Source organism: Mus caroli, chromosome 15 (assembly GCF_900094665.2).
Source record: "Mus caroli chromosome 15, CAROLI_EIJ_v1.1, whole genome shotgun sequence".
Taxonomy (NCBI): Eukaryota; Metazoa; Chordata; class Mammalia; order Rodentia; family Muridae; genus Mus; species Mus caroli.
Genome location: NC_034584.1, coordinates 72,783,610 through 72,805,662, shown reverse-complemented (window position 1 = coordinate 72,805,662; position 22,053 = coordinate 72,783,610). Strand labels below are relative to the sequence as shown.

Genomic DNA, 22,053 nt, shown 5'->3' with positions numbered 1-22,053 from the left:
TCAATGATAACCATCTGCCCTCCATGCTGGGAGCACCTAGGGACAGCAGACCAGGCAGGGGCATTTGCTGACAATGGAGATGTGGGTGTCCTGCTGACTACTGCCTGCTGCCAGGCTCCATAGCCACATAGGCAAGTGTGTGTGTGTGCATGTAAGTGTGTATATAAACGCAACTGTGTTGGAACCATGTATGTGCATGTAAGAGTGCTATCTATGTAATTGTGTGTGTATGATTATGTCTATGTGTTGGTGTGTATCTGTATAACTGTGTCTATGAGTGTATCTGTTAGATTGTCTGTGTATGTGTGTAAAGCTGTGCTTGTGCCTTTGAGTGTGTCTGTGTAACCACGTGTGTCCATATAAATGTGTGTGCCTGTGTGTGTGTGCGCCTGTGAGTGAGTAAGCACGGCATGTGTGTCAGCACGTATGATGTGTTTGTAGCCCTGTGCGTGTGTGCATGTTGGTGTGTCTGTGACTAGTAATGCAACTGTGTCCACGTGAGAGTGTCTGTGAAACCAAGTGTGTGCCTGGGAGTAAGTGTATGACCATGTGTGCACATGTGAGGTGTTTCAGGATCTCTATAGCTTCTTTAAGAGCAGGCTCTGGGACCTGCTGTGACTCTGTGACACCACGCCCCCCACCCCCCAAAGTCTGTTAGCTTACAAGCTAATTCCTAGTTTCAGTGCCAGATTCCTGGCCCTGGTTTTGCCTCTGATGAGAGAATAATTAACTAAAGACTCATTTTCCAGGGTTTCCTTCCCATTATCCCGGCCAAGAGAAAATATTCACAGGGCTGCGGTAGGGTGGAGCCGCTCCTTGAGGGAGGAGCAGCTCCCTGTGAGAGCCAGAGTCAGGGTATCAGGGCCAGCAGAGGAGAGGCGATCCTTGGGAGGGAGCCTAGTGTGAACCGAGCCTGGGGAGGGGAGAGGGACCAGGGCGGATCCAGTGTGTAGCAAGTTCTTGCTCTCTCTGGGCCCCTGCTTCCTCCTTTGTAAACGGATAGGTTTGCACCAGAATTCAGTCCTTTCTACAGGGTTGCTTCTGCAGGTGAACTGGTGATACTCCAAACAAAACCAAAGTCAGCAAAAGTCTGTGGTTCTTCAAGGCTGGGAAAGGAACTAGGTTATGTAGGTAAACTAGTTTCTTTACTGCAGGGGCTGTTCAGGGGTTGTGGTCAACCTTGTTTCCTTGGGTGAGTGATGTATCTAATTCGGAAAGTATGGGTGGCTTTGGGGACCTACACATCTTTCCGGATCCTCTGTGTCCTCTTAACCCTGTTCTCGCCACCCTGAGGGCACTTTCCAGTGCCCAGAGAGAGCTTCTAGCATGTGACTACAGTAATTGGGAGTATTAGTCTCCAAGGAAGAGGGGAGATTTGACGCTGCTTTTTCAAATGTAATTGCTTTTAACCACACTCCCTCCCACCCCGCAGGAACGGCCATTTAGAAATGCAAGCATCCTGGTCCCCATGTGCCGTCAACTTGACTCAGGAATGAAAGTGCAGTCAATCTGGAGGCTTGCAGGGACTGATTCCCTTCCTTGGAAAGGTGCCCATGACCCCTCCCCTCTGCTGCCCACACAGGCTGTCCTGGGCTTGGTGAAAGACGCGAGCTCTTGGCAGTGTGTTCGGGAACACTGAGACTGTGGAGGGGCAATTGTCCAGGTCACCGGCAGATAAGAGGCCTAGCTGGGAACAGGATGCAAATGAATCCAAAGCTGAGACACACACAGAGATTCACAGCTGACCCGGGGCTTTCAAGTGCCTAGGCACAGGGTGTTTGTGGGAGGGAGAGGCGCGTGAGTAGTCTGTCTCCGGTCGAAGTCCTGCTCAACATCTGTAAAGCCATTATCCTATCCCAGAACATGGACACGTGTGAAAGTTCTGCTAGCTTCTGAGGTCCTGTCCCACACTTTACAGATATTTCCTTAAAGACAGACATGTATTACGTGACTTTCAGCAGAGTGAATATACCTACCATGCGAGTTGAAGTGGGAATGATGGAGGTCCGAGCCCAGAGCTCGCCAAGTTGGTGTGACCTGTTGACTGCAGGGCGTGTGTGGCTAGTGGAGCGGACACTTGTCGCGTTCAGGGTTCCGGGTGGCCAGCTGCACCGGGAGTCGGGCTTGTAGAGGGTGCAGGCTGGTGTTGTGCTCATGGTGGGGGACAAGGTGAGCAGCGGCGGCGGCTGTGGCAGTGGCCCTGGCGGTGGCGCGCGGGGTGTGGGCGCGCGCGTGGCGGCCCCGCCCCATCGGGGGCCGGGCAGGTGTGGGAGGGCCGTGCGGACCCCGCCAGGACTGGCCCGGAGAGCCGGCGGGAAACAGGAAGCGGGGGTGGGGAGGCGCGGCTGGCCCGCAGAGCGGCCGGGAGGACGACCGGAGCGCAGCGGGTCGCGGGCAATGTTGGGTGGCCCGGGCGGCCGCGGGGCTGGGGGCGGAGCCAATGACCCCGAGGGCACCGCCCCGTCGCGCCTCCGGAGCCGTCGGCAGAGCACGGAGCCGGGAGCCCAGGGCAGCTGCAGCGCCCGTGGTGAGTGCGAGGAGGACACGGGCGGGACAGCAGCGTGGGGACGTGAAAGGACGCTGACGGGACGCCTGGGAAGACGCGGGCGGGACCTCTCGGGGACCCGGGAAGGTGCAGGCAGAGCAGCTTGGGATCCCGGGAAGACGGAGCCCGACAGCGCCGGGACCCGCGGGCGACGCCCAGGTGCGGTGACCGCGGCTCCGTGCCCACCGTGCTTGTCACCCGCAGGCTCGGAGGACGCGGCCATGCAGGGCCGGGCGGACGCGGGCGAGGCCGACGAGGAGGCTGGGGCGGGTTCGGGGTCGGAGGCCGAAGAGGACGCGCTGTGGGAGCGGATCGAGGGCGTCCGGCACCGGCTGACGCGCGCCCTGAACCCGGCCAAGCTCACGCCGTATCTGCGCCAGTGCCGCGTCCTGGACGAACAGGACGAGGAGGAGGTGCTCAGCACCTACCGTTTCCCGTGCCGCGCTAACCGTACTGGTGAGCCCGCCGCCGCCAGGGGTTTCCTCTCCCTTCCTAGGCCCGCTCCAGAGCAGACAGCTGGATGTGGTTGCCGGTGCCGATGGCGACCCCTGTGGGATCATTACTGTGCTCTTTGACCTCTCTGGTTCTCTCTGTCCCATTTGTGTATCCCTTAAAGAATCAGCTTTTCTCAAGAGCTCAAATCCGGGCTCAGTTCTCCGAGGCTCCTCTCCCACTGGGCGTCTTTTTACCAGGACTGTCAGTGGGACTAAAAGTCTCAGGGAACTTAAGTCATTGAGAGCATTTTGCCTGGGAAACGCAGGCATCCGATGCCCCCGGGCATGCGTAGTGTGTGTGTGTGTGTGTGTGTGTGTGTGTGTGTGTGTGTGTGTGTGTGTGTAGAGGTTGCTGGGGACCTGCTCCAGTGCAGGTGCTCTGGGGAGGGTCTGGTGTTCCTAGCCAGGGCAGACTGAGCTTTGCTCCCTGATGTGTTGGGACAGGCCCCTGTGTGTGTCACAGCCCAAAAATCTGGGGAACGTAGGCCCTGGAGCATTGTGGGGGTGGAGAGCAGGGGCACTGGGGGAAGCCCTCATCCTGACCCCTGTCACAACCTTTACCCTCAGGGCGCCTCATAGACATTTTACGCTGCCGGGGCAAGAGGGGCTTCGAGGCCTTCCTGGAAGCCCTGGAATTCTACTACCCAGAACACTTCACGCTGCTCACTGGCCAGGAACCTGCCCAACGCTGCTCCATGATCCTTGGTGAGCAATCTCAGTAGGTGCCCCATCCTTGCCGCTAGAGCAGACTTTTCTTACCCCAACTGCACTGGGCATGGTGGTGTCTGTTTTCACTATACCCATTGGACAGATGAAGAAACTGAGGCACCGACTGCAGAAGTTTACCCAGGGGGCCCCAGAGTTCAGAGTCCATGTGCTTAACATGACTTTCTCTCTCTAATCATCTTTTATGAATGGTATGGCTAGTTTCTCATGTAAACATTCAAGACTAAATGAGATGGCTTAGTGGATAAAGAAGCAAGCCTGGCCACCTGAGTTCACTCCCCGGGACCCACACAGTAGGAGAGAACCGACTCCTGAAAGTTATGCATAGACGCTTTCCTTCCCCCAAATAAATAAATAAATAAATAAATAAATAAATAAATAAATAGAAATGTAAGTCCAGGGTGGTGGTACTCGCCTGTAATACCACTCAGGAGGCAGAGGCAGGACCAGGTTTAAGGCCAGCTCAGGCTACATAGTGAGTGATAAGCAAGCCAGTTTTGATACATATCTAGACCTTGTGAGTTTTGTTTTTTGGGTCAGTGGACAAGGCTGCTTGTCCCTAGCAGTTACTCGGGATCTGATTCCACTTGTTTGAAGAGACAGCATAGTTAATGTGTCGTGAATCTGTCTCGTAACTCATCGGTGGAGTCCCTTGAGGGTGGACAACCAGATCCTTTCAGGTTTTGTGTCAGTCTCTCCTCCCCGGGGGCAGCTCTGCTCGGTTCTCCTCTGAGCTGGCAGTTTCTGAAGTGGAGACTCTCAAGGAATGTATACACTGTAAGTGTCTTATGACCAGAGCTCCCCCCAGCAGAGCCTGTGTGTCTGCTTTGCTTTATGAATCCCGAGCCTGATCTTGAAACATTTTTGCCAGATAGTTCTGTAAAAATCAGGTTTCGCCGGGCGTGGTGGCACGAGCCTTTAATCCCAGCACTTGGGAGGCAGAGGCAGGCGGATTTCTGAGTTCGAGGCCAGCCTGGTCTACAAAGTGAGTTCCAGGACAGCCAGGGCTACACAGAGAAACCCCGTCTCAAAAAACCAAAAAAAAAAAAAAAAATCAGGTTTCAAGTTTGCATCTTCTGGGGTTTTGTTTGTTTGTTTGTTTTGTCTGTTTTTTGTTTTGTTTTGTTATTTTAGAGACAAGGTTTCTCTGTGTATCCCTGGCTGTCCTAGAATCCCCTCCATAGACCAGGCTGGCCTCAAACTCAGAGATCTGCCTCCCAAGTGATGGGGTGAAAGGTGTGTGTCACCACAGCCCAGCCAGCTCTGTATCTTCCTAAGTAATGAAGTTCATAGCTTACTACTTAGTGAGCAGTAGGTAAACAGATGGGTAGAGTGTGTTTACTGTCCAGTGTCACGAAGTTTAAATAAGTTGATACAGTATCTAGTATAAAGAAGGAAGCTAAGGAACATTGGCTACTGGTATTACTGGTATTGCTGGTGGATGAAACATTAGTTTGGTTTTCTTGTTGGTGTTTTGTAGGAACTCTTTATGTATTACAGTTTTGAGTCCCATTATAGTTTTTTTTCCTATAGTTTTTGTTTGTTTGTTTGTTTGCGTGTCCCTTAACATTGTTACCTCTTTTACTATAAAACTTTTCAAGGGTTTTGTTTTGCTTTTGGATTTTGAGACAGGGTTTCTCTGTGAAGCCCTGGCTACCCAGGAACTTGCTCTGTAGAGCAGGTTGGCTTCAAGTGTAAAGATCTACCTGCTTCTGCTTCAGTGCTGGGTTTGAAGGTGTGTGCCACTGCTGCCTGGCTGGGTCAGCTTGTTTTTCTCTTGTTGTTGTTGTTGTTGTTGTTGTTGTTGTTCTTCTTCTTCTTCTTCTTCTTCTTCTTCTTCTTCTTCTTCTTCTTCTTTCCTTCTCCTTCTACTCCTTCTTTAAAAAAATCTTTTTAAAAAGATTGATTTACTTGTTTTATGTATATGAGCACATTGTCACTGTCTTCAGACACACCAGACGAGGGCATCAGATCCTATTATAAATGGTTGTGAGCCACCACGTGGTTGCTGGGAATTGAACTCAGGACCACTTGGAAGAGCAGTCGATGCTCCTAACCACTGAGCCATTTCTCCAGCTCTCTCTCTCTCTCTTTACTTTTTAAACTTTATTTTAATACAGACGTGTCCACCTTTTCCTCTCATAACTCCCAGATTTTATGTCTTGTGTGAGAAGACTTCTCCTGTCCAACAATAGCAAAAATACCTTCCAGAATTTTCCTCCAGTGCTATTACTGTTTTTGAGTTTTTCCTGTGTAGTCCAGTGTCTCTCTGGATTTTATTTGACCCTTCTGAATCTTTTTTCCTCCCCTGACCTGGCAGATGAGGAGGGTCCTGAGGGCCTGACTCAGTTCTTGATGACTGAGGTCCGGAGGCTTCGGGAAGCTCGGAAGAGCCAACTGCACCGAGAGCAGCAACTGCAGGCCCGGGGCCGGGCCCTGGAGGAGGAGCGGGCAGGGCTAGAGCAGCGGCTTCGGGAGCAGCAGCAGGCACAGGAGCGCTGCCAGCGGCTGCGGGAGGACTGGGAGGCTGGCAGCCTGGAGCTGCTGCGCCTCAAGGATGAGAACTACATGATCGCCATGCGCCTGGCTCAGCTCAGCGAGGAGAAGAATTCGGCTGTGCTGCGCAGCCGAGACCTGCAGCTGGCGGTAGGCCCAGGAGAGACGGTGGGGTGGAGAAGTGTGTGTGTGCGGGGGATGGTAACATGATCATCAATACATGTGTCAGAATTACCATCCACTCGGTTGTGACTGCTAATCAATCCCTGACTGTCCTGTGTTCAGGTTTCACCACATTATGACTGCTTCTCTACTCAGGGAGACACCCCCACAAAGCTCCTGGCCGTTCTGAACTTCTGATCCTTGTGTCTCCACCTTACAAATGCTGGGCTTACAGCTGTCTTGTACTGCTAGGAACCTCAGGGCTTTGTGCCTGCTATGCAAGCACTGTAACCGACTGAGGCATACCCCTAAGCTCTGGGAACAGTTTTGGTTGTCACAACTAGGATGGTGACATTAGCGTTTAGTAAGCAGAGGCCAAGGATGCTACCACGGTTCCTCCCGTGCCCAGGATAGCCCCTTCAACAGATTTATGATGCACTGAATGTCAGTTGTGCCAAGAGGATAGAACTTTGGGCTCTAGGGATTCAGTGAGGTCCAGGCTCGGAATGTCAGTGGTAGAGCGCTTGGCAGAGGCTGTGCTCCACATCTGCATTCTGTCAGCCATTGTAGTTCTCCAGTGCGGGTTCCACAGGCGTCCTCGTCTCGTCCTCACCAGCACATGCACGGTACTCAGGTTCCATTCCCCAGTACAGATGCAGGGCTTGATCAAGGTCTCAGAGCCTTGGGGTGAATTGCACCTGCCTGGTACCCAAGTAGGCCTCCTGAGGGATACCATTCTGCCTGTCTCTGGCCAGTGAAGTCCCGCTTGTTCTCCAGAGGATCCCCAGGTTGCCTTTCAAGGACTGAGGGCCCCCTCAAAGACTGAGGGATAGAGTCTCTCCCTCATCCTCCTCCACTCTTCTTGGGACTCCAAATAGGGTTTCTGCCATGTCTGCTGACCTCCGTGTGTTGTCCCAAGATCTGAGAAGCTGTCTGGCTCAGAGGTTTCCTGTGCCAATGGGTTCACAGTAGCTTCTGACGTTGGTATTTAGAGCCCTTCCCTGAGAAGGCTGGCTTTTGGGTTGGTGGTCATGGGGTAGGTTCTGAGGGTCCTGAGCAGCTCGTGGGACTCTGGGGCACCGTCGTCTGGGTTTATACATGCTGGCTGGCTCTGTGTTTTGGGTGAGGGGACCCCAGATTGCTGAGGCTGCTGGCCCTGCTTGAGGTGTAGCTGATGTGTTTGCAGCCGGAAGCTGATTGGACAGCCATCGTCTGAACATCTGCTTCGAATTTGGTGCTAAGTGGGGACTCCAATTGCTCTCAGTTGCTGATGAGCAGTGTCACATAGGGTCAGGCTTCACTCTCTGTGCCCCAGTTTCCTTATCCTTAAAGTAACAACAGGTCACTGTGAGGATGGCCTAACATTGTGAAGTAGCCCCCATAAGCGCTAGGTGTTTGTTCTACACGCACCTTTTACTCTCCCGCTGGGGTTGGGTGCGGTTGCGGTTCTCATTGCTGAAGGGGGAAACTGAGGCACAGTATGGCTGTCTAGAGCTCTTTCCTAGCACCCTGAGATTGAAGGGGCTTTGCTGCCTGGCTGACTGAGGGGCAGTGGGATCTTCCTTCTTTCTTCAGCTCATCCACTTTTCCCAGAGACAGACATGAAGTTTTGTCAGTCTGAAGGGGTCGCTACTCAGGGAGAGCAGTGTGACGGTCACTGCTGCCCCAGTGGAGCTGCTAGAGGCTGTGGCAGGCTGGGCTGGCATCCTCTTTGTGAGTTTGGTTTGTGCGTGTGTGATTGGGAGATGTCCTGTGTGTGTCCAGTCATTGGGGCAGGAGCTACTGCGGGAATGGTTGGAGAAGATGCAGAGGAAGGGCCCTTTGTCACCTGTGGTTCTCACAGTTGGGACCAGCTGCTTCGGTGGCTGAGCTTTCGTTTGGAGGGTGGAGGGTGAGATCAGATGAATAAAGAACCCCCCAACCCACCTGCACTTCTTGGAGCTGTTCCTGGCTTAAAATTTAAAGAGGCCTTGCAGGTGGGAGTTCTCAGCGCAGCCCTCGGGGCCTGGCTCCACAGCTCGGTTTCCTCCCACCGTGGACAGGTGTCTGTGGTGGCTGATTTAATACTGTGTTTTATAGGGTGCAAAGTTAATGAGCTGTTATTTCTGAGCAACATAAATTTAAGGAGTGAACGGTGTAATTTGGAGCTCAGGAGTTTGTATGCTGGGATTAAAGGCATCCGGGTTTCCTGGCGACTTGTCTTCCCAGCTCACTGGGGAAGCCAGCCGGCCCCAGGGTCAGGCAGGATCCTGGGTGTGCAGTTGTGGTTTGTTGCGAAGGGTGTGGCCAGCCTGGCCTTTGAAACCAGCTGTCTTTCTCTGCTGGGTCACAAAGCGTGTTTTGTGAGGGAAAAGGAATGCGGGGGTCAAGCCTTTCTGAGTCTTGGTGGAGGAGTGGACTGTTAATTTGAAGAGCTGCTGACCCAGCTTCAGACAAGGGTGTGGATGCATGCGCTGTTCTGGGCTCCGGGACCTGGAGGACTGGCCGTCACTCTCCAGACCAGGACACTCGTGGGACACCAGGCCTTGTTTCTCTTGCGGATGTTCCCAGAGGTCATTGTGCTTTTCCCACCACAGTGACCTCAGTGATGGCCGGCACCTGTTGCTCTTCTTCCCTCAACCCGGCTGCCCCAGAGACCACATGCATTTGGCAAACATCCTTGGCCAAGAACGCTGTCCTCCAGCAAACTGATCATGCGTGTCGTTCCCTGGGCCAAGCTGCTATCATCAACTGCCCACCCCCACCCAGCTCCCAAGCCAGGCTCTGGCTTCCTGCACAGAGTTGGTGACAGGCCAGGGCCCTGGGCTTTCTTTAAAGCCCTGCAATGGCTGTGTCTCACTGGTCGTGCCTCATAGCCTGCTTCGTCCTGTCTTTGTCTTCTTTAGTTCGTAACAGCTCTGGGAGAGAGAGAGAGAGAGAGAGCGAGAGAGAGCGAGCTTGTGCTGATAAAGCTGAGGCTGTGAAGAGATGAGGGACTCAATTAAGGTGTCAGAGTATAGTGGTCAATACTGTGGTATAGTGGTGAAGCCTGGATGTGGGGGTGTTGGCATAAACCCGCAAGCCAATCTTTTGGAGAAAACCTCTCCATAAGGATTGTCTTCCCGTTTTTCCTTTGTTTAAAGACAGAATCTCCCTGTGTAGGCCAGGCTGATTTGGAGTTTAATATTAGCCCAGGCTAACCTTGAATCTTTGGCAAGCCTCCTGCTTCAGCCTCCTGAGTGTTGAGATTATGGGCATGTGCCGCCACATCTTGTTCCTTTGTGAGGAATTTCCTGAAGGGGTCTCCACTCCTGTTCGGGTTGAGGCCTGGGTGGGTGGGGGCTGGGCTGGAGGGGCAAGCCTTGGCTCCTGGGCTGGATGAGGCCCTCAGGCCTATCACTTCTTTCTCCTTCTGGTCTGGATAAGGAGACCCAGAGAGGCACAGCCAAGGCTACCCCTCAGTCCAGGCAGGGCTGGGTCCAGGCCCTGTCCCCTTTTCTATACTCAAGTAGCCACTCCCTGTGTCACATTGATTTTGGCCAAACGGTGTGTTGCATGCAGGGCATCTTTTCATGGCGATCGCTGGGAGGATAGCCTTGGCTCTGCCTGCTTCCCTCCTCCTTATTCTGTATTCGCTCAGCCTGGTGAGTCGAGCAAACCTTAGGAACCTGGGGACACCTTGGAGTGGTTTCCAGTGAGTCCCATCCAGGCTGACTCGTGTCTTTGGCCTCAGGTGGACCAGCTCAAGCTCAAGGTTAGCCGGCTGGAGGAAGAGTGTGCGCTGCTGAGGAGGGCCAGGGGCCCACCGCCCGGGGCTGAGGAGAAGGAGAGGGAGCCAGATGGCGCAGATCTTCTCTCTGAGCTTCGGGCAGAGAACCAGAGGCTGACGGCTTCACTGCAGGAGCTTCAGGAAGGTCTTCAGCAGGTAGGACCCTAATGCTGGGCCTCGGCTGCTTACTGACATCAGAGCCTGAGAACATTTGCCCCAGAGGCTGAGGGCTGACCTGGCCCACGCAGGCGGGTGCTCTTGGTGGCGGGGGCTCTTGGTGGAAAGTCCTTAGCATACTGCTCTCCCTGGGGGTTTGGTCTGGGCTCCGTAGCCAACCCCCAGAAGTCTCTGAACCCCATAAAAATCACACTTCTGAGTGTATGCGAGCATTTTCTTAGAAAGAAGAGTCCCAGTTTTTCTCTTTCTCTCTCTCTCTCTCTCTCTCTCTCTCTCTCTCTCTCTCTCTCTCTTTGGTTTTTCGAGACAGGGTTTCTCTATAGTCCTGGCTGTCCTGGAACTCACTTTGTAGACCAGGCTGGCCTCGAACTCAGAAATCCGCCTACCTCTGCCTCCCGCGTGCTGGGATTAAAGGCGTGTGCCACCACACCCGGCTCCCAGTTTCTCTTTTTAAATGTGGCGTTAGATAGAGATCAAACCCTGGGCCCTGACTGCTACTACAACCCTAGTTTTTTCCTGTTGCGTGATTGTTTTGCTTTGACCTGGGCTCACTCTAGCCCTACCTGAGCTCGAACTGATTATGTAGACCAGACTGGCTTCAGATTTGTGGCAATCCTCCTGCCTCTGTCTTTTGAGTGTTGCAGTTACAGGTGTGAGCCACCATGCTTGGTAGAGTTAGGGTTGTGGTTTTTTTCTTTTTTTGAGACAAGTCTCAGTGTATAGCCCAGGCTGGCCTTGAACCCCTGGTCCTCCTGTCTCAGTCTCCTGAGTGCTTGCCTTGTAGACCTGTGCCATGCACACCTGGCTTTTCTGGAATTTGTGAAGGAGTCTCTGACCCTGAAGTGGTTGAGACAGCACCTAGGTCCGGGTGGCTCTAGGACTCGGCTTGGTGACCTCCCTCAGGTCTGTGGCAGTGTGGACTCGCCATTGCTCCACACAGAAAGTGGAAACTACATGGCTTACTTTGTGGTGTTGAAGTGGCTTGATTAGCCATGGGCCTAGGGACAGGGTCTTGGATTCAGGATCAGCCTCTTGGAAACGTGGTGTTAGAGGGTTAGGGATAGGTCTTGGGGATTCGTGCTCTGGTGTGGGCCCGGAGAAACGAGAGTGGGCTAGGGTTTTGTTTGTGACTGGGGTCCTGGCTGAGCTCAGAGCACATCTTCCAGAGGACAGTGGAGCTGGAGGGGCCACACCACTCTCCACACAGGGAAAATGAGGTCCAAGTGCCAAGCCTGGCATAGTAGACGCTTGGCTGATTTGGAGAGTTGAGGGATGTGTGTCTCCCCCTTCCTCCATGTGCCGAAGGTGGGGTGGGAGGGCCGGGAGTTGAGGTGGCCTCCCACTTTACCCTGCAGGAGATGAGCCGGCCAGGAGCTGCAGGCTCTGAACGTATCCTACTGGACATACTGGAACATGACTGGAGGGAGGCACAGGACAGCAGGCAGGAGCTGTGCCAGAAGCTTCATGCTGTGCAGGGCGAGCTACAGTGGGCAGAGGAGCTGCGGGACAAGGTAGGGGCCACTGCCTGTCTCCCCAGCCCCGTTCTGATCCACCAACGTCTACTGAATGTCCTGGTCTAGGAAGGGGATACTGCCAGGCATGGAGGGTCTACCCCGGCAGCAGCCGGCCACTGGTGCCTTCAGCAGGCACTCAGCTCCTTCATCCCCACTGATGAATCCTTGTGTGTCAGTAGGGCCTGTTTAGGTTTTGCAGAGTCAATAGTAAACACATCTAAGACTCCCTAAAAGGAAAAAAAAAAAACTTAAATCAAAACCAAAACCAAACCAAAACAAATAAACCCATCGGGTTTGGGGATTTAGCTCAGTGGAAGAGTGCTTGCCTAGCAAGCAAAAGGTCCTGGGTTCGGACCCAAGTCCCGTTCTGAGCACCCATGTCAGGTTGCTCCCAGGGGCTGGTAAGCATTAGCTGTTTTATCTGTCACCTGTTGACATCATTTGTGTGTATATCCCCCGCCCCCAACACACACATATACACATACTTGTAAATAACACATAAATCTTCAATCCAAGGTTTCCATTCCTGGAGAGGTGTTTATAGCAGGCGGGTGCACAGGGCGTACCCCTGAGACTCTAAGGTAATTCACAGAGCCAAGGGCTGTAGTGCCTACAAGGAGCTGAGAAGGTCGGGGATTGGAGGCTGAAGTCTCCATGAGAGACCAGAGTTGATGTGGAGGGTGCTTTGGCACTGTCAAACCCGTTTTTTTACGACTTAGGCAGTTGAGGCTCAGTTTGACAAAGACAGTGGTTGAGGGTATCCCGCTGGAGAGGTGGGCACTCGTTCCTGGGTTTTGGGGGTTCTGAGCCTGGCCTACCTGCCCTGCCCCACAGTACCTGCAAGAGATGGAGGATCTGCGGCTCAAACATCGAACGCTGCTGAAGGACTGTGACCTCTATAAGCACCGCATGGCCACTGTGTTGGCCCAGCTGGAGGAGATTGAGAAAGAGCGGGACCAGGTGAGCTGCAGCCTGTTGAGGGGTGTCCCTCATCCCATCTCTAGCTCTGATTTGGGGGGGAGGAGGAGCAGGGGAGGAGGAGGAGCAGGGGGAAGAAGAGGAGGAGGAGCAGGGGGAGGAGGAGGAGGAGAAGGAAGATGCAGGATTGGCATTGCAGGAAGAGACATTAAAAGTGCACTGGTGAATTGAGATGAGGTTGTCAGGTCAGGGAGACGGGTAAGCATCTTCACATATACCCGGGCAAGCCTGTGAGGATGCTGGAGTGTGAAACATGGGCCTCAGAAGATACCCACCAGTCAATATGGGCCTCACAGTTTCCCGGGGTCTTTGCTACAGTCCTCTCATTGCACAGGACCCAGAGAGGGTCAGCCTTGTAGATGATCACACGGGCAGGCAGGCAGCATTGGAGCAGGGTCCAGACCCTTGGTAAATCACACAGGGCTCCTCGGATGGCAGCCAAGAGCCTCGTCCCACGGAGCACATGAGAGATCCTCCTTAGGCCCTGAGCTCCCAGGCCCTCCCAGACCCTTCTGCCTCTCAGCTCTCTGCATGGAGGAGGCACCTACAAATATTTGCTGATGGAGAAATTCCCAAAGGTTTGGGCTTTATGTTCCTGGCATCACAGGCTTGTGTCCTGTGAAGGCTCCAGGGTAGCTGAGGCTTCAGACCAGTTCCTTTATGTCCCTGACCACTGTGTGGGAGGGCACCTTCTGTAGGCAGGGCTGGAGGTTGTGTTACCACATGTGTGAGAATGGCCCTGGGAGCTGTTAGAACGTAGGTTTGGGGGTCACCCCTGGCATTGTGATTCTGGTGCTTTGGGGCCACGAGGGTCTTCCCAGCCTGCCAGGGTTTTTATCCTGGCTCCCTCAGGAGCAGCGTGGGCAAGTCCTGGCCTGGGCTTGGCTCTCAGGGACTTCATGAGAGGAAAGAGCATTGGCTGCACTGGGCTGGGTTAGACTCCTGGCACCTGTAGGGACCCAAGTGCTGTGAGTAAAGTTAGCTTCACAGTGGATCTCTTGAAAGTATCGTTGTTGTTGTTGTTTGAGACAGGGTTTCTCTGTGCAGCCCTAGCTGTCCTGGAAATTGCTCTGTAGACCAGGCAGGCCCTAAATTCAGAGATCTGCCTGCCCCTGCCTCCCAAGTGCTGGGTTTTAAAGGCATGCTTCACTACCACCCAGCTGGAAAAAGCGTCTTAAGTTTAGGGGTGTGGTGTACCTGGACCCTGGCCTTCCCAGCCAGAGGCGCCTGTACCTTTGGTGGTGGTGGGTTTTGGTTCCAGTAAGACCAGTGATCCGTCATCCTCTTAGTCCAGTGGTTCTCTACCTTGCTAAGGCTGTGACCCTTTAATGCAGTTCCTTATGTTGTGTGACCCCCACGCCCTCAAGTCATACAATTATTTTCTTTGCTACATCATAACTCTAATTTTTGCTACTGTTATGAATCATAATGGAAATATTTTTTGGAGATAGAGACCCACAGGTTGAGAACTGCTGCCTTAGCCTGTCTGTGTATAGACAAAACGAGCTGACACTAAACATAGCTCCCCCCCCCCCACATAAAGGAAGTGTCCCTCAGGCAACAGACAGCACCGGTCTTGTTCTATCCAGCCTACTGAGGCAGCGTGACTCCCCTGTTCTCTCCAGGCAATCCAGAGCCGAGACCGGATCCAGCTGCAGTATTCTCAGAGCCTCATTGAGAAGGACCAGTACCGCAAGCAGGTGCGGGGGCTGGAGGCGGAGCGCGATGAGCTACTCACCACAGTCACCAGCCTGGAGGGGACCAAGGCCATGCTGGAGGCACAGCTGCAGCGGACACAGGGGGGTTCCTGTCTCAAGGTGAGTGGGGCCAGAAGTATATGCTCTGGGACTGGGGTGCTTTGGACTTGGGGAACCTTGCTTCATGGGGAAAAATATATGCTGGCTTAAGGCTGGGCCTCTGTGGTGAGTGAGCTCTAGGCCAGGGCTGGGAATGTATGAGGCCTGAGTGGGGACCTCGGCTGGGTGGGACCGTGGTTGACATTAACAATAGGTTGCAGCCGGGCGTGGTGGCGCACGCCTTTAATCCCAGCACTCGGGAGGCAGAGGCAGGCGGATTTCTGAGTTCGAGGCCAGCCTGGTCTACAAAGTGAGTGCCAGGACAGCCAGGGCTACACAGAGAAACCCTGTCTCGAAAAACCAAAAAAAAAAAAAAAAAAAAAAAACAATAGGTTGCAGCTGAGAGGTTGTGGGCTGGCTTTGGGTTTCTGCGACTGCTCTGGGCACCCAGGATAGTTTGAGCTGACTGTAAACACTTGGCAAGGCTGGATGCCGGAGGACGCATGAGCAGGACTCTCAGGCAGGGCTAGGCTAGGCTACCATGGGTCTTGAAGTCCCACAAGAGAATAGCTGTTCCAGTCCTTTCAGAGTGTGGGGGCCCAGAGAGGGCCAGAGGTCTGCTGGAGGTCACACAGTCAGGTGGTACTGGCACAGGGCCTGGACCCCTGGGAGATCAGGCAGTGGTCCTCGGACTCTGCCTAGAGCTCTGCTGTTTCCTGTTTTTGGTCATTTGTGATGAGCTTGTGAGCCTGGAGGAGGAGGAGGAGGAGGAGGAAGAGGAGGAGGAGGAAGAAGGGGAAGAAGGGGAGGAAGGGGAGGAAGAAGAAGAGGAGGAATACGTATATGATCTCTTATGTGTCAGAACCTTGGTGGCTTTTGCTCTGAGGTAAAGACTGACCAGTTCTGCTCCCTAGGCCCAGGAGGTGTGGCTTCTCCCACCCACTTAGCTTGGTTCTGTGGGGGTCTTAGTGTTGCAAATCCTAGGCTCTGTCCTGCCTCATGACTTTTGCATATGCATCTGCCTAGATTATTCTTCCCAACCTTGAACCTCTATATCCTGAGTCTGCAGCTCAAATCCCACTTTGCCTGGAACGATATGCCAGGCAGGGTGTGGCCTCTGTTGTGCTCTGTGTTCAGGTCACATTTCTTCTGCTGCCCTCACGTTTGGGATGATTTTGTTCCTCAGCTGGCTTGTAGTCTTACCCCGTTTTGTGGCATGGGCTCTATGAAAGTTCAGATCTGGCATCCCGTGTCTGTATTTTCCCTGTGCCTGGCACGCGTGGCAGGTGCGCAGTCTGGACAGGCCAGCCTGGGCTCGGCCCTGCTCACCCACTCCCTCCCCTCATCCTCTGGCAGGCCTGTGCCTCCTCCCACTCCCTGTGCTCCAACCTCAGCAGCACCTGGAGCCTCAGCGAGTTCCCATCGCCCCTGGGAGGCCCAGAAGCTACAGGAGAAGTCGGGGGATCTGAGCCCCATACCTCGGTAAGATGTCACCTACCCCAATCACGGGGAAGCTGGGACTTCCCTATGTTGTCCCCACACACAGTGTGTCCACTTTGCCAGCCATTGCATGTCACAGACACGCACAGCAAGGCCCAGGGAGGCAGAGAGCCTTTTTCCCATTTGTGTGCTTGTATGTGCAGGTGTTTCTGCATGTTCATGTGTGTGTAAGTACACGTGTGTATGCATGTGGAGACCAGAGGTCAGCCATGGGTATCATTTTTTTTTCAGGAGCCATTCACCTAGTTTTTCCTTTAAGAGATTTGATTATTTTTATCTTTAATTATACGTGTGTGTGCATATCTGTGTGTGGTTTGTGCATGTGAGTACGAATAGCCTCAGAATCCAGAGATGTCTGGTCCCCTTGGAGCTAGAATTAGAGGTAGTTGTGGGTGTCTGATGCCAGGAATGGGGGCTTTATCTTCTAAGAGCAACACAGGCTCTTGACCATTGAGCGATCTCTTCGGCCTTTACTTTGTCATTTTTGGAGACACTCCCTCCCTGGGACCTGAAGCTCTCTGATTAGGCCATGCTCCACGTCACTGGGATTACAAGTGTGTGCCACCATGCCTGTGTGTGTGTGTGTGTCTGTATGTGTGTGTCTCTGTGTGTAGGTGTACGTGAGTGTGTGTTTGTGTGTGTGTGTGTCTCTGTGTGTATGTGTATGTATGTATATATGTGTATGTGTGCATGCGCGTGTGTGTGTGTGTGTGTGTGTGTGTGTGTGTGTGTGTGTGTGTGTGTTTGTGTGTGTGCGTGCGCGCACGCTGGAGAGCCAACTCAGAATCCCCTGCTTGCCCAGCAGGCTCTTTACTGGTTAAGCCTCTCCCAGCACTCGCAGGCATGGGGAGCCCTCATACACTGTAGTCTTGTCTACCTTTCCTTTGTCCTGGGCCCCAGGTCTTGTCTGAGAGCTGAGGGCTGGGATGGTGGGGGCTGGAGATGACCAGGACTTATGCCGGGCTTGCAGGAGGAAGCCACAGACAGCGAGAAGGAGATCAACCGGCTCTCTATCCTGCCTTTCCCACCCAGTGCTGGTTCCATACTCCGCCGGCAGCGTGAGGAAGACCCGGAGCCCCCTAAGAGGTAACTTGCTGGAGGTAGCAGGAGCTCCCCATGAGGTAGGGTGGCTGGGTCCTGATGGACACATTCCCGGAGTTCAGCTACCAGAGTCAGGCAGAACTAGCAGTCCCCTCACTGGACTGCCCCGAGTCTGTCAGAGTCCTAGAAACAGTGAAGTTCAAAAAGGAACCAGGTTGGGTCAGGTTAAAGCCAAATAGCAGAATGGGCTCAGCTGCAGCCCAGTGCTCTGGTGGGCAATTCATTACAGGCAGCCTGAGATCTCAGATTCTTAACCTTAGAAACTGAGTTGGCTCAGGTTAGGGAATAGAGAGGATTCCATGTGCAGGGTACGCAAAGCAAGAAAGCCAGGCCTCAGCTTGCAGCAGCAGCAGCAGCAGCAGCAGCAGCAGCAGCAGCAGCAGCAGCAGCAGCAGCAGGCAGGTCAGAAAACCCAGCCACATCCGTAATGGCTAGAGCAGGATATGGGATTTCCTGTCTCCTGGTCCTTCCCATCACTGTCTTCCCCTCTAAGTGGCCTCCTGATGGGAGGCTGGGCTGGGGGTAGGCTGTGGTGACCACAGGCTTGCTGTGAAGTGACCTGCACTCACAGGGGTGGATGTGAGGAGGCTGGGCTAGTTCAGAAAGTACAGGTAGGAGCCAAGAACCCAAGGTGGCAGGGGCGGGTAATGGCAGGGTACATACACAGTAAGGAAGGCAGCATTGAAGGATAATTCAGCTGTGGATCAAAGCAAGAACTCCTTGCTTTGGGCTTTTAGGGGGCTGGGTGGCCTAGGTGCCCCCTGGCCTGGGTCCTGGTGGTTTGCTGGGGCACTGAGATACGAGGTGGGGCAAAATGTCACGGGTCTCATTTGCTACCCCTGTCTCCTCTCTGTTCAGGTCTTTTAGCAGCATGTCGGATATCACAGGTAATTCCCAGGGCCCCCCAGGGAGGGCGTCACTTTGGGGAGTTCCTTGCCACTGGCCTAGATCCTGTGTGCCTGCTCTTCTGGCCTGTGCTCCTTCCCCCATGGCTTGTCTGTGCCCCGTGACCAGTCCTGGAAGCTGTACGGGAGACTTCTGAGAAATAGGGTCCAGCTTTTACACCTGCTCCTGGGCGTGCCACGTGGGGCCCTTCTCTTCCTGCCTACCTCTTCCTTCTCTAGGAAACTGGAGCCTCACCCTGCCGCCCATCCCAGCTCTGTGCTCCCGGGGCCACTAGCCTGCCAAACCCCCTTTTGTTGCCTTCTGCTGTCTCTGTTGTCCAAACTTCTGACTTCCCTCTTCCTCCCCAGGGAGTGTGACCCTTAAACCATGGTCCCCCGGCCTCTCTTCATCATCCTCGTCTGACAGTGTGTGGCCTTTGGGAAAGCCGGAAGGCCTCCTGGCTCGGGGCTGTGGCCTGGACTTCCTCAATAGGTATGCAATTCTCCAGGATGGTAGAGAAGGGTTTGAGTGTCCCACGGAGCTGCAGAAGGTCCAGGTCTCAGCTGGGAGGCAGCAGGCCACGCCGCTGCTCCAGGCATCCACGAACAGTACAGTTTTCAGACAGCGGCAGCCCCAGGATTCAGATCCTGTTCCTGTTGTCTCTACTGAGCCCCAGCTGCTGTCTGGGCTGCTGTCTGGTCCCTCGGCCTCTGTTTCCTCACCGGCTAAAGGCAACCATGATCTCTTTTGCATGTGGGTGTCTGGACATTTCTGGTTCATGTGAATAGAGCATCTAGCCCTGACAGGTACAGACCGTGTCGCTCATGCCACCCTCATTCCAATGTCTTTCTAGCTACTCCTCTCTGCCCTGAGCTCTTGGTGGGCAGGATTCAGCCAAGCCGCTGAACCACTTAACAATGGCCAGGGCCACCACGGGAGCCCCTGTAGCTGTTGTGGCTACAAACCCAAACCAGAAGTTATAAAACATTGGCAGGATGCCTTGAAAATGACCCACTTGGTCCATGAGGGAAGGACACTCCTTACCCCCCACTCCCCACACACAAACCCTGCCCCGCCCTCTCAGGCCACAAGACCTTTGAACTCAGAGTTGCTTTGGAAAGACAGGAAAGGTTGGCCAGGGAAGAGCCAGTGAGAAGGGGAGAAGGGGAGATGGAAGGGATGAGTTCAGGCCAGATGAGTCCCCGTGGGCCCATGACTAAGGCACGGACATGTGGATTTTGGCTTGTGTGAATTGGATGCCTGGGAATGTCTTGCTGTCATTCAGTGCCAAGGCAGCTGCCTCACTCCTGGGACAAAGTGTTGTTTTGATTGTCCTTGTTTCATAAACTACAGAACCGAAGCTCAGAGTTCTTAATGAATTTGCTTGAGACCGCATGGCTGAAAAGTACTAGGACCATCTTCAGGGACCGGACCACACTTGGGTTTTAGGAAAGCCTTAGGAAGCACTGAATGCCAGCCTGTGTGAGGTGGGGTTAGGGGTAGGGGGATTTCAAGCTAAACAGATCAGGGCAGAGCAGGACTAGAGGCCTCCTGCCTCCTAGAGACGGCTTGGCCAGGCGTCCAGCACCCCACCCACCCACTCCCACCCCCTGCTTCTGTTGCAATCCCAGTGTAGGCAGTGGGCCCAGTGTGACATTGTCTCAGGCCTGTGCAGGACATGCTTATGGGGGAAGGGGCGGAGGTGCCTCCCTTCCTGCCTGCTCTGGCCCTTCCTCCAGCTTGAGGCAGCATCCTGGCTGTCTTCCAGGGGGCGCCAGGATGCAGTACCGGGAATGAGGCTCTGCCCCAATCCTCCTGGGCCTGGGCTGGGTCACCTCTCCCGCTCATGCAGTTCTGGGGAAGACCACAGACCAGGCTGTGGGCTCAGGTGGCTGAAAGAGAAAGGGGGATAGGCACTCAAAACTGCAGGTCAGGGTGACCCACTTGGGTCTCAAGATATGGCTATAGAAAGGTTTGGAAGATCTGGCTCTGTACCCAATGCCTTGAGTTCAAATCTTGCTGTTTATTGCTCCCCTGGGGGCTTGGGCAGGCCACTTAATTTCCGCTGTATGCTGTAGACCTATGACAGTGCCTGTCTCTCAGGTGCCCTCCCCCCAACCCCCACCAGGAGTCCTGAATTAAACAATACCTGGCTCAGATTTGGGTATTCTAGCTACTACGGTGCCTGTGCAGAGCCCATATGGGTGCGTGTGCAAGGAGACGTGGTCTATGTAGTAGAATATGGGGATGTCTGCACGCACAGGTGTGCTGGCATGTGTGTGCAGGTATGGAGGGCAGAGTTGACATTAGTGACTTCCTTATATGGCTGTCCACATTAAGTCCCTGCATCCCGGGATGTAGGATGCATCACTGTTTAGCTAGACCTGCTAGCCAGTAAACTCTTGGGATCCTTCTGTCTCTGCTTCCTGCAGCACTGATGTTACAGGCGCAGGGCCTGGCTTGCATGTGGGTACTAGGCATCCAAACCCGGGTCCCGGAGTTTATGCACCAAGCGCTTTATTTACTGAGCTATCTTTCCATCCCAGAACCGGTATAGGAATTGTCCAACACCACTGGAGGCTGGTGTAGTTTGGGCACACCTGCCTTCTGTCTGCTGTGTACATTTTGGAAGGCCATATACATAGCTCTTGGACCTCTTAGTTGCAAACTGTCACCCCCTCCAGGCTCTTCACTCCTCTGTTAGGGGACAGCGCAGAGCAGTGTCAGTCAGGCACTGGGGTAGGTGGAGTAGAGCTAGAACGTCACTGGACAGATGGCTGTGTGGAAGAGATGGTAGGAATGATGTGAGGCCCTGGGTACTGGGAGAGCATTAGAGAAAGTTAGACTGCCGTCTGTCCGCAGAACCCTGTACCTGTCTATACTCACGTGGTCCTAGAGGTCTCTAGAACCTTCGGACCACACACAGAGAAAGTTCTAAGACTCTTTGTCCAGGTCCACTACCCAGCATTTGTACTGTCCTTGGGAAATGATAACTGCTTTCTACCTCTGTTGACCACACCTCTAACATAGTAGCATCACTGCCAGAAATACTCTTGTTTCTAGTCTGTGCGGCAGGCTTCGATCTCAGCATCCAGGTCCCTGACTGGTGCAAATCTGTCACGTGTGCAGCCTGGAGATCTTCCCACCGTGTTCTGGGACACTCACAGGCCACAGGGCCCATTATCACTCACTGTTGGCAGAAATGACAGCATCTCTGACAAGACAGGGGTCGGGCTGGGAGCTCTTCTAGGAGTTGGACAGCCCTGTTCCTTCTGGGCTTCAGGGCCTCAGTCTCAGACGTGATCAGGATCAGCTAACATGTCCTGTTCTCTCCCCTCCTCTGCATCCACTGAGGTCCCAAACAAGGGATCTCTGCATACCATTCCCACCCAGCCCCAGGCTGTTCTCAGACACTGACAAGTGCCCAGCGTGGGCTACCTGCTTGTGAGGCTCAGGGACGTCTACAGAGTCCTTGGGGGCCCTGGGAAGGGTGGTTATCCATGGTGTTCCAGAGGAGGGGTGCCAGAAATTAATCCTTAGGTCACGGGGTGTGCAGGGGTGTTAGAGGAATCCGAGATCAGCAGTTCTGAGTGATGGCAGCGGTCTGTGGGTTTGTAACAGTTGGGGAGACTGGACCAACAGGATTGTCCTCAGTCCCACCTGACAACAGGAAATAGCCAAAGCTTTTTTTTTTTTTTGCTTGTTTTAATTATATTTTGTTTATTTAATGTGTGTGTCTGTGTTGTGTGTATTGTGGATGCCACAGAGCAAATGTGGAGGTCAGAAGACAACCTGTGGGATTTGATTCTCACTTTCTATCCTGTGGGTCAGAGATGGGGCTCAGGTCACCAGGCTTGATGGCAGCAGGCACTTTTACCTGCTGAACCATCTCACCAGTATGACGGGAGGAGTTTCTTTTTTTTTTTTTTTT

General features: G+C 53.8%; 1 protein-coding gene across 1 annotated transcript in view; it reads left to right on the top strand.

Annotated features, from left to right (window-relative positions):
* Window positions 1-2,393: 2,393 nt before the first annotated feature.
* Window positions 2,394-22,053, top strand: part of Card10 (caspase recruitment domain family member 10) — a 28,287-nt gene continuing 8,627 nt past the window's right edge. The window contains exons 1-12 of the mRNA XM_021183688.2: window positions 2,394-2,527; window positions 2,750-3,001; window positions 3,607-3,744; window positions 6,086-6,411; window positions 10,136-10,327; window positions 11,704-11,859; window positions 12,697-12,822; window positions 14,466-14,657; window positions 15,993-16,118; window positions 17,107-17,222; window positions 18,096-18,124; window positions 18,491-18,614. Of these exons, the coding sequence (XP_021039347.1) occupies window positions 2,398-2,527; window positions 2,750-3,001; window positions 3,607-3,744; window positions 6,086-6,411; window positions 10,136-10,327; window positions 11,704-11,859; window positions 12,697-12,822; window positions 14,466-14,657; window positions 15,993-16,118; window positions 17,107-17,222; window positions 18,096-18,124; window positions 18,491-18,614 (1,907 nt within the window). The 5' untranslated portion in view covers window positions 2,394-2,397. The remainder of the gene's footprint in view (window positions 2,528-2,749; window positions 3,002-3,606; window positions 3,745-6,085; window positions 6,412-10,135; window positions 10,328-11,703; window positions 11,860-12,696; window positions 12,823-14,465; window positions 14,658-15,992; window positions 16,119-17,106; window positions 17,223-18,095; window positions 18,125-18,490; window positions 18,615-22,053) is intronic.